We start from the raw sequence: 12222 nt of genomic DNA, 5'->3' as shown, positions 1-12222 counted from the left end.
TCCTTCATAATGCCCCTATATCAATCCTTCATAATGCTCCTGTATTAATCCTTCATAATGCCCCAGTATCAATCCTTCATAATGCCCCTGTATCAATCCTTCATAATACTCCTGTATTAATCCTTCATAATGCCCCATTATCAATCCTTCATAATGCCCAAAGGTAACTATGCATACATGGCAGTACATAAAAAATATCAATCATGCTTGTATAACTAATCACAAACCAAATTGTCTGCAACAACCAATCAAACAAGAGCAAAATCCAGTTATATGAACTTACAATTCAAGATTCAATACATATGACCCCACGAAGGTAACACTGTTCCATAACCAATAAAAAAAAAGCAAAATCCAGTTAAATCAACTTACAATTTACTATTCCATAACTATGGTACTAACATTCCACTAACTAATACTGTTCTATAAAGTGTCATCACCCCGGTTGTAATGATATGTAATGCCCCAGGTGGAATGCGCCATAATGCCTTGGTGGATATTGCTCCACAATGCTCAAGTTGTAATGCTTCATAATGCCCCATGTGTAATGCTTCATAATGCCTCAGTTGGTAATGCCCCACAACGGTCAAGTTTTAATGCTTCATAATGCCTCAGTAGGTAATTCTCCATGCCGCTCAAGTTCTAATGCTTCATAATCCTCAGTAGGTAATTCTCCATACCACTCAAGTTATAATGCTTCATAATGCCTCAGTAGGTAATTCTCCATACCGCGCAAATTATAATCCTTCATAATGCCTCAGTAGGTAATTCTCAATACCACTATACATGCTATAGTTATAATGCTTCATAATGCCTCAGTAGGTAATTCTCCATACCACTAAAGTTCTAATGCTTCATAATGCCTCAGTAGGTACTTCTACATACCACTCAAGTTATAATGCTTCATAATGCCTCAGTAGGTAATATTCCATACCACTCAAATTATAATGCTTCATAATGCCTCAGTAGGTAATTCTCCATACCGCTCAAGTTATAATGCTTTATAATGGCACAGTAGTTAATGCCCTACAATGGCCAAGTTCTAATGCTTCATAATGCCTCAGTAGGTAATTCTCCATAACGCTCAAGTTATAATGCTGAAGTAATAATACCTGCTAATTTATGTATCCATGCAGGTGTAAATAATTTTATAGAATTAGTCAAGGAGCTACCTAGAACGTGGGTAATCTGCACTCTGCTTAATTTCCTTGACCACTCGAGTACACTGGGACAGGAAAGGGGTGAGTTATGCACATGGGTCAGTGAAGAGTATGGCACTTGCTCCATAACTTAGTTCCTATTATGGATGGTCATGTGTGATACCTTTTTGAATTTTCAAGATGTCTTAATTTTTGTTGTAAGACGCTCATTAAGTTGTGTCTTCAGAGACTGATAACATCAGTGTTTTGTAGGATGAGGGTTTATGGATCTGTGTGTAATGATGCTTGTTTGAAGGGCTTGAATATACAGGTGAAAACATTATTCAAACGAAAAATATCTGAAAAATAAGAAGCTATTATTATTATTTTCACATTATCCTACTTATCCTCCAACTATAAAGAACTGTGGTCAGTCCTTTAAACAATAATCAGTGTTAACAGCAGTTCCAAATGGTGTTTCCATTTTACATTGCCTTACCCCAGTCTGGTCATCCAATAAACCAGCCTGCTGTTTCATAATGACAGTTTGCATATGTGGTTGCTCCAGTGTTTTGTTGTTTCTTACATCTTGTACCGTATATGTCCACAGATAAGCCCAATTTTGAGGACCCGGAAAAAGACTTGTAGAAAGGGGTCAGCTTATCCATGGGATACACTTTCATGATAGTATTTTTCAGATCGTGATCTGTTAGAAACATTGCCTTATTTGCAATATTCCAGCTTTATTATGGTGGTCTGAAAATAATTGAGTCGGGCCAGACAATCCAGTGATTGACATCATGAGCATCGATCTATGAAACTTGGATACGATGACATGCATCAACCAAGTCAGTGAGCCTAACCACCCAACCCCGTTAACCGCCTAAACCGGATCTTGTAGTGGACAGATAAAAATTACTAGCATTCCAATAGCAGACAGGTGGGGATTACTAGCACTCTAATAGTGGATAGAAAGATAGGAATTACTAGCACTCCAATAGTGGATAGACAGGTAGGAACTACTAGCACTCCAATAGTGGATAGACAGGTAGGAACTACTAGCACTCCAATAGTGGATAGACAGGTAGGAACTACTAGCACTCCAAAAAGTGGATAGACAGGTAGGAACTACTAGCACTCCAATAGTGGATAGACAGGTAGGAACTACTAGCACTCCAAAAAGTGGATAGACAGGTAGGAACTACTAGCACTCCAATAGTGGATAGACAGGTAGGAACTACTAGCACTCCAATAGTGGATAGACAGGTAGGAACTACTAGCACTCCAAAAAGTGGATAGACAGGTAGGAACTACTAGCACTCCAATAGTGGATAGACAGGTAGGAATTACTAGCACTCCAATAGTGGATAGAGATGAGGGAATTACTTGCACTCCAATAGTGGATAGACAGGTAGAAACTACTAGCACTCCAATAGTGGATAGACAGGTAGGAATTACTAGCACTCCAATAGTGGATAGAGATGAGGGAATTACTAGCACTCCAATAGTGGATAGACAGGTAGAAACTACTAGCACTCCAATAGTGGATAGACATATAGGAACTACTAGCACTCCAATAGTGGATAGACAGGTAGGAATTACTAGCACTCCAATAGTGGATAGAGATGAGGGAATTACTAGCACTCCAATAGTGGATAGACAGGTAGAAACTACTAGCACTCCAATAGTGGATAGACATATAGGAACTACTAGCACTCCAATAGTGGACAGACAGGTAGGAATTACTAGCACTCCAATAGTGGATAGAGACGAGGGAATTACTAGCACTCCAATAGTGGATAGACAGGTAGGAACTACTAGCACTCCAATAGTGGATAGACAGGTAGGAATTACTCGCACTCCAATAGTGGACTGGTACAAAATATGGTGTTATTTCAGCAAGTTCGGTGCAGAGGTTGTGAGCCATGGCTTAAATAGGTAAGATCACTCGGACCTAGATGTCTTATTGGTGAAATGGTTAGATCAAACTAACAGACCTAACTAATCATTTCAATGAATTGACATTGAGTCCTAATGGACAAACCTAAGTCATCAAGCAAATCAACTGAAAGCTGGAGGCAATGTATTGTCAACACAACCAATGAAAGACAGCCACCTCCAGTGCTTAAGTTGGTTTCCATTACTGGTTTCTTGGCGTACATTGGAAATATGTCACAGGACTATCATCACAATGTTTAATATTACCACACTGATAAGGCTATAATACAGAGAGCCTTTGTCTCTAGCAAACTCCCTGACTGACGGATGTTTTTTGTCAGATACAGTAATAATAACCTGCCATCATTTAATGGTCTGGTTAAAAGAAATCCTCTCCAAACTTCATATTACTAGGTCACACGAATAGAGATATTCCTGATGTCCTTACAAGCAGTGTGTCATGTTCTGAACCTCATTTTAATTTTCATTTGTTTGTTGTTTAACGCCGCACTCAGCAATTATTCAGCTATATGACGGCGGTCTGTAAATAATCGTGTCTGGACCAGACAATCCAGTGATTAATATCATGAGCATCGATCCATGCAAATGGGATACAATGATATGCATCAACCAAGTCAGCGACCCTGATCACCTGACCCCATTAGTCGCCTCTTACCACAAGCATGGTTTGCTTCTGAACCTCAAGTGAGGTCTGTAAGGATGTTGAGGTGTGCCCTTTGTGATTTACGGGTGATAAAGCTAAAAAAATAATAGTGTTGGTTCTCAGGCACCGGCCGCAGCATCATAAAATCCGCCGCACGTTTTTTTTTTTTTTCTTTCTTAAAATAATCTTGAAATATTCCGTGTCTCGAACACATGAGCCCGCCAGTGAAATGCTACAATACTTAAGAACAACATGATTTCACTGAAATTAATGTAAACAAAATTTGGTTACATATTTCAATACTTGAACCAAAAAACGACACCCGCCCACCCACACTATATTTTCAAAAGCCATTGCCAAAGAGCCAATTCTTTTATTTTCTTAAGCATAACCATTATTTTCATTGAAAAAGGCAATAGGTGATTTGAACTTTTGCTCATTTAGCCGAGTATGTTCATCATTTTTGATGTGTTTGACATGTGCTGATGTACGTTTATCTCCAGCTTGACAATATACAAAGCATAAAAGACTCAGAAGGTATGTTTATTAAACAAAATGTGTTTTCGAAGTGTGCGCTTTAAGCACCAGAAACTTATTTTATTCATGACATTATGATTTTTAATCAGGCCATTGACACTTTCATACAAGTAATTTTTGGGGCACGGTTGGCCCAGTCATCTAAGATGCCACGATTCGCTGTGCAGAGTTGCGTCCCTTGGGCACGCCAGAAACCTATGATGGTGGGTTCAAATCCCGGTTCGCCCCGATTATGTTTCTAGGTTTGTCAGCACCATACCTGCACTCGTGGGTTTCACCGAAGTGGTAAACGTCTGAGACATGCATCACTTCGGGCTTTCCTCCCACATTAAGCTGACATGCTGTGATATAACTGGAATACTGTTAAAAGCGGCGTTAAACCTAACTCACTCACTCACTCACTTCAAGTAATTTTGAACTCTGCCTTATCATCAAATAGCCTGACATTAGATTCACCCTGCTGAATGTTCACATAAAGACTGACATCAAGGCAACAGTCAGATTATGGACACATCAACTCTGCACAGTAGATGTATTAGGCTTAAACGAATAAAAGAATGGCTCTCAGGCAATGATTTTTTAAAATATAGCAAGGACAGGCGGTTTTTATGGTGTGGCTTGTTCAAACTAGTATGTAACCAAATATTTAGTTGTGAACCATCAACCTGGGAAAGGGCCTCCCTACATAAACAAGCATACAAACTCCTATTGCTGCTATGACCATAACATGAGATGCGGTGTAAAGCAGTGCGCATGTAAAGGGAAGTAACTGTGTGCTATCTTGGATTGGATTATTTTTAAGTATTAGGATTTTTTCATGTTTTTAAAAAAAATGGAAATTAAAACAAAACGTGCGGATGACTTTATGATGATGCGGGCGGAGCCTGAGAACCAAGACTATTATTTTTTAAGCCTAATACATCCACTGTGCAGAGTTGATATGTCCTTATGGAATCAAAACCTGCACCATTATAGCAGCGCAACTAATATCGACCTCATCAAACAAAGGCGTATTCAAGAGATATTAAATACTGAAGTAATAAGTTAGGAATACAAACTTACATTATGATACATGGAAGACTTAGGAATGAAGTTATTTAACAACATATAACACTCAAAAGAAGTTAAAGAACTCTAAATCTTTTCATATGACTAATAGTTAATCTGTCATGGCCATCGGAAAATCAGGTGTTCTTTGAGTTTGTTTGAGTAGCATGCCATCACTGTATAAGAAACATTTACAAGACTGAAACTGCTACCCCTCAGAAAACATTAGACTAAGTTTCACATGTATCACACCATCGTTTGTCCATGGAAGCAGGAGATTTCACTTCATTACATCTTGACAACACAAGAATAACAAAGGCTGTTGAGCTAGTCAGTCTGATCTACTTCCGGCCCTTTGCCCACGACCTTGGTGCCGGCTGACCAAGGTGGCTGCTCCAGGTCAACAGGGTAATCTGAGGACAATGATAGCACACCGAGTCGGGATCTACTCTTCACGGAGGAGAACCTCCCATGCACATCCTGCATGTGAATAGCAAGGGAACTGGAAGACATGAACCTGTTGGCACAAAAAATACACAAATAATCCGAGGTGGTTTGATCAATGAAATCAGGTGCTTCAGTTTGGGCACTACAGCTGGAGTCCGCTTGCACTCTGTTTCTGCTGACGTCACCCTCTGACAGATACCTAGGTCGGACTCCCGAGCGGCTGCCAGGTCTTCCAATACATAAGCTGCTAGGAGCTTCAGAAGCTGCCGAGCTGGGTGTCCCAGAGTATACAATTTTGGCCCTCCCTGGCTCCTGCCCTGACAGACTTCTGCCCATCTTGACACTCTGGCCGGGGTGCTGCTTCCTCATATGGACTTGGAAATTATCTCCCCTTTTGATCATCCTGCAGCAGATCGGACACTGGTACAGCACACCCAGGATATGCAGGGAAGCGTGTCGCAACAAGTTGGCCCTGTTGGAGAAGATCTTAAGGCAGACTGGACAGTTTTGCTGGTAGTCTACACTGTGTAAGGATGCATGGGCTGCAAAGTCGTTCTTGTCTCTGATCTCAGCATTACACAGAGCGCATGTCGGAAAGTTGGGTTTTTTCTTCCTGGGGGGTTTTGAATGCAAGCGAGATAATGATGATTGATACTGAGGCAGGAAAGATGACGTCTGCCCATGCAAGGATGAGGAATCAATATGTGGCATAGACTCCCCATGCCCTACAAAGTTCTTCCATCTCAACACAGATCCTGCTGAGGGAGATGCTCCATGAGGAAAAACGGAACTTGCTGGAGCAGACTTCAATGGATCCATGACTGGAATCCCAGGGAATGTTGTTTCACCGTGGACAGAGGTGGGATAAGGCTGCATGAAGGGGGAATCCATCTCTCCAAGAGCATAGGTACTTAACGATAGATCCGACTGTCGGAACAGAGCACTGTGGTCCTGGCTGCTGATATCACACTCCTCTAGCATGTCCTCATCTTGATCATCACTGTCATCATCTTTGTTGTCTCCTGCAGTCGAGTCCTCCATGTTGACGCTAGAGTTGCACAAATCATCATATACTTCAGCCTTAATCAGAACGTCCTCTACATGACAGTCAAGTCTGTCCTGGCCGTGAGATTCCTCTGGGAGGTACTTACACTGTCTGACATTCTTAGGAAAGGGTCGTTGCTCAATATGTTCATCATCAGTCATAAACGATTGAGGCGTTGACAAAATATGACCAAATTGTTTAGAGGCGCCGTTCTGTGAGTGTTCATTATCACTTGAATGACATCTACTGGATTCTTTTGCTGCAGCAGAATACTGCAAAGTTCGGACATCCTTACCACACAAAGCTTTTCTGTGAGAGAAGCCACTATTTGACACAGATGGACTAGACAATTTCTTGTGATCCCTTTCAATGTTACCATGGTTACTGACATGAGATGAAGATGCCTCAACTGACCTACAGTCTTCGCTGTATCTGTCCAATGAGTCACAGCAGGGTCCACCAACTGCTTTTCTTGGAAAACTAGATGAGTCTCTAAAAGGAGGTTTCTTGTTTCCAGTTGTAGATGGCTGTGCACCTTCTCCCTTGCTCTTCCTTTCTGGAACAGACAACTCACACAGGTCGTTGGCACTTGACACAATCTCAGGAACGGATCTCTTACAGCTGCCTGTCTCCGACTTCACCCTGGAAGGAGCCTGCGGAACGCTATCCACCTCACTATCTGACCGTGACACAGGACTGAGCTGCTGTGGGATGGCATCTCCATATTTGGAGGAGCCTGGCATGGGGATGAAGGAGAGGGAGGCTGGGATACCTCCCCAGACCTTGCTTCGGTCCAGCAAGAACTGGGACACCTGGTCGGAGCTCTGCACCTCGTCAGCGTCATCTGCAATACACAAACACCATCTCTTACCTGGTTTGTCAAATGTCATTACCAGACACATTAACTATGCATGATTTACAGGCTTCACATGCTAATCCTGCATGAGACAAATGGTGTATCTGGAGTCCTGAATCTGCGATGTCACATGTGACCCATTCATGAGCATCAGTTCACACAACATACCAGTATGTTCGTTTGTACATCAGACCAATCTAATATCTCTTGAATATGAGTAATTCTTCAAATATTAACTAACATGGTATTCATGTTTGGTGGTGAGTATATGGCTATAAACGTATTATTGGACACCATGTTAACTAGGCATAACCTGTAAAGGAGTTTATTATATATACATATTATTATGTGTTCTTGAATGTAGGCAGTGACAGGATGGTTAGTTAACTCTTGTTAGCATGTTTTACAGGAAGCACAGCACAATTGGACCACAGTGATGAATATACTGATACGTGCGCCACCTGTATATTTTCTGTACTCTAGCACTGGGCAGTCTAGGTTTCATACTAATTTACATCAATGGAAAACTGCTGAAAGAAAGTACTATCAATGCTGACACTTTTTATATTTTATACACAGTGCAATCAAGTTGCAATCAATGATCATCTTAATAGTTAAATAGTTCCATATTCTTCTCAGAATACCCACATAATATAGGAGTATGCATTAAGAAAGTCAGACCATGTCATACCAGTATCATATTTAGCTTCTTCCTCCAGAAACGCTACAGTCACTGCTCCTATGATCTTTCCCAGGGACTTGAGGCTGTTACAGTGATGAACACTGGTCACTCGAAGCTCCTGTCGAATTTTATCAAAAAACACCTCTGCGCTACTTGACTGGGCCAGCATTATAGTAGGGTCTGCTTTTTCCTTCGTATCTGAAATGAAAATGGATTCATATTGTTTATACGACTGTTAATTACACCACATAATATAATAAGGCCTACGAGTATTGTATTAGTCATCCATAAGGGCATTAACACTATGATGTTAACCTAAAGATGTTTCAACTAATGACAGCTCCAATGCTCTCAACTGTCCAACTGTTTTGTATTTTCACTACTTGCATAATATGACAAGACGTGGAGCACTAGTGGCTAGATATACACTGTTAACATATTCTGTCCTTTACAAGGCTATAAAGCCTGGGGTCTTTGAAGTTTGCTGCTATATAGTATTTCAATCAAGGTGAGGTGATGGGAAATGGGGTTTAACATCATGTTCAAGATTATTGCATTTATATAGAGACGTGCAGGCATGTTTGTTTGTTGTTTAACGCCGCACTCAGCAATATTCCAGCTATATGAGGGCGGTCTGTAAATAATCGAGTCTGGACCAGACAATCCAGTGACTGACATCATGAGCATCTATCCACGCAATTGGGATACGATGACATGCATCAACTAAATCAATGAGCCTGACCACCCAATCCCGTTAGTCGCCTCTTACGACAAGCATAGTTTCATGTGTGTGTGTGTGTGTGTGTGTGGCTGCTTGTACTAGTCCAGACTGATGCCGATTTTATAGTGCTAGCTCGCTGAGATTCCATGCTGCAGTTTAACATGAATACCCAACTCATACTGATTCCGAGCCGACCAGTCCTTGTAACAACAAATACAAGCTTTTAACGTCTTTTGGTATGACGTGGCCAGGGATCGAACCCCGGACCTTCCGCTCTCCGGGCGGATGCTCTACTAGACCAGATAGGCGGGCATATTATTTTGGAATGTCAAAGAGCAGAATGAGTGTAAAGTAAACTGTTCTCTTTTCAGCCATAATGGCACCATTGGCCTCAACATTGTTGACATGGACAACACTGACATCTGCTCTGACACTACATCTCCATCAGAAACAAAACCCGCTGGCTCTCTATCAACTGGCTGGAGATGTTTTTGTACATGGGATACAGTTGATTTTCCGATTTAAGAGCATCTTATTTCGTATCTGAAAGACTCATGATAGACATGTTGTCTACTACGTCTCCATCTAAATCAATTCAGCATCCTGTAATATCAGGGGCCAATTGCACAAAACGATCTTAGCGCTAAGACTATTGTAAGCCTATGTTAAAGTATGGGAGTTACGATCATCTTAGCGCTAAGATCGCTTTGTGCAAGTGGGTCCAGGAAGGCCTTACCACAACTCATGGGAGGCAGCAACAGCTTAATAAGTAATGACAAGTCTTTCCTTATCTGCAATACTTATCCTGTCATACAACTGAACCAATTCTTTTTGTATAATTTAAAGACATTTAAACAATGAATAAAGAATAGAAATCTATGTAACATTTAATATAAGCCAATTAGAAAGGAAAAACAGACACACATGTAAATGAGTGCACTAGATCTAGATCTACTTGTCTACCTTTCTCAAACAAGAAAAAAACTTCCAATTTGGGAAATTCTTTCTATAGATTTATGACATTGCTTGTCCTAATTATAAGATCCCAAAAAAAAGGCATCTTGGGGATTCTATGGTTCCAAGGTTTTCGGAGAACATGCAACCAGGATTGCCTAATCAGTGAAGTGGGCAAGCGTGGGCCCTTTCCAAGAAATAGAACGATCTGAAACCTTGTAGGATGAATCACACAAAATAGTTGTGTGTTTTTTTTCAGTTTCATCATCTTCAGAATGAAATATACAAACGAACATCAGTAAAAGAAATGAGTCGATCTATCATAAAATTGTGTTTACTGTAGCAAGGCCCACAAACGCTGGTCGTAGTCCTGTAACAGCCTTTCATCACTTAGGCTACATCGGTTCAAGTATTGCTGTTAGAGCTACACACTTGATCTGGCCTTGTCTGCTATCTGCAGTCAGGTCGGTGCATTTCACGATGTCGGTACTAATACAGTACAGCACAGATAAATCATCTCATATATAATGCCCCTCGTACCTGTAATATGGTTATATCTTGTGATCAAACTGGATCATTGCGAATGGAGGACAGACACATCCACTGCTGCTTGTCGTCAAATTCGTTTCCGCATCTCAGAATTTACCAAGGGACATAACTCTAATATGCCTGTTTCGACTGGGTGCTTGTCAAGATTTGACGAGCGTCCTTCAAAATAAGAACCAGTTGTATCTGCAGCAGTGATTAGGTGATATCACAAATTGCTCGTGGATATTCACCTATCAATATGGAAAATGCTCCTTTCTGTTTGGTCAATCAGTGGTTTCAAATCACAATAACAACCACTGATTGAAACAGCTAGGTGATTAATTAAACAGGATGCCATTTGGACATAGGGCCTACACAAAAGGCAGTTGCTGTGCCAAAGGGACATAAACATCATGTTAAAAGAATTGATATAAAAACAATTTGGATTGCCCCATGCCCAAATAATTTGCAAAATATAGTAAATTTCCAACACATTTGTGTCATATCTCCAAATCTACTGTCAATAAATAATACATTTGGATTTTGGAGTTAGTCAAATTCCCCTTGTTTACACTTTCACTCAAATGTGCCGCCATTAAAATATTTTTTCAGTTTGAACAAATTGCACCAACTGATTGAAAAAACACATTGCGACGGAATGTTTGAAACCTTTAAAAATATAGTGGTTTAAAATTTGTAAAGGATCAAATATCTACGCATCTATGTATGAATAACCTTACGAAAACCACTAGATCTAAATCCCCAGTTTATCAATGGTGAATGGAGTGAGTTTTTTTCTTCACTGTATTTGTGCAAGGTGCAAGGCAATGTTTTTCACATCAACTCCCAAAGCGTATAAAACGTGGCGTTCAAGATTGTTACATGTATATAGTGATGTGTGAATGTAGTTTTATGAGTAGCTATATCTAATATTGGTCTGTAAATAAGCAAGTGAGAGCCAGACCGACCAGTCGTCAATGTCATAAGCTGTGATCCACTCCGTCCAGCAGCACACAATCAGTCAGGTCACACATTGCAAAACACATTTTGCCCAGCTCTTACACAAGCATGTGATACTGGGGAATAATTCCACACTTACTTCCAACAATTGTTGTGCACCTAGATTGCTTTCTTGAGTGTGTTGAGCTGGTTTCAGGTGCCCATCTAAACCAGAGAGCCTGGAGAACAGAAGGCCAAGGGGTTCGATTCCCTGGCCGTGTCCAACCAAAATATGTTAAAAGATGGTACTTGATGTTGTCCTGCCTGGAACTCGGCATGACAGGGATGAAACATGGACTGGTCAGCTTTGAGTCAGTATACTGTGTCTGAGTGGTGTATCCATGTTGAACTGTGGCATGACATTTCAGTAGGCTAGCACTTTAAAACTGGCATGGGTTTCACACTTGTACCCATGTGGAGAATCATGACCAACCAACACTTTTACTTCTAGGCTACCGGACCCGTGAAGATCCGGGTTAGAATCAGTCTTCATCAACCCATGCTTGCTGTAAAAGGCGACTGTGCTCATTGTAAGAGGCGACTTATGGGATCGGGTGGTCAGGCTCGCTGACTTGGTTGATGCATGTCATCATATCCCAATTGCGTGGATCAATGCTCATGATGTCAATCACTGGATTGTCTGGTCCAGACTTGATTATTTACAG

At 40.9% G+C, this 12222-nt stretch overlaps 1 protein-coding gene across 1 annotated transcript; it reads right to left on the bottom strand.

The window, feature by feature from the left end:
• Positions 1 to 4559: 4559 nt before the first annotated feature.
• LOC124114092 lies at positions 4560 to 10671 on the bottom strand. Its single transcript, XM_046474645.2, has 3 exons — positions 10571 to 10671; positions 8365 to 8553; positions 4560 to 7661 (listed from the first exon to the last, which is right to left on the bottom strand). Exons 2-3 carry the CDS (start codon positions 8522 to 8524, stop codon positions 5653 to 5655), a joined length of 2169 nt encoding a protein of 722 aa, XP_046330601.1. The 5' UTR covers positions 8525 to 8553; positions 10571 to 10671; the 3' UTR covers positions 4560 to 5652.
• Positions 10672 to 12222: the final 1551 nt, after the last annotated feature.

This window comes from Haliotis rufescens, unplaced genomic scaffold (genome assembly GCF_023055435.1).
Source record: "Haliotis rufescens isolate VD_foot unplaced genomic scaffold, xgHalRufe1.0.p SCAF_1, whole genome shotgun sequence".
NCBI classification, from domain to species: domain Eukaryota; kingdom Metazoa; phylum Mollusca; class Gastropoda; order Lepetellida; family Haliotidae; genus Haliotis; species Haliotis rufescens.
Note: the sequence above shows the minus strand (reverse complement) of the source record. Positions and strands in the feature narration are given on the sequence as shown.

What these genes read in the sequence shown, in the direction of transcription:
- LOC124114092 (XM_046474645.2), bottom strand. Translation starts at nt 8,524, where the DNA reads ATGCTGGCCCAGTCAAGTAGCGCAGAGGTGTTTTTTGATAAAATTCGA. An exon ending in AGAAGCTAAATATGATACTG is followed by an intron (nt 7,662 to 8,364) that starts GTATGACATGGT and finishes TGTGTATTGCAG; the next exon opens with ATGACGCTGACGAGGTGCAG.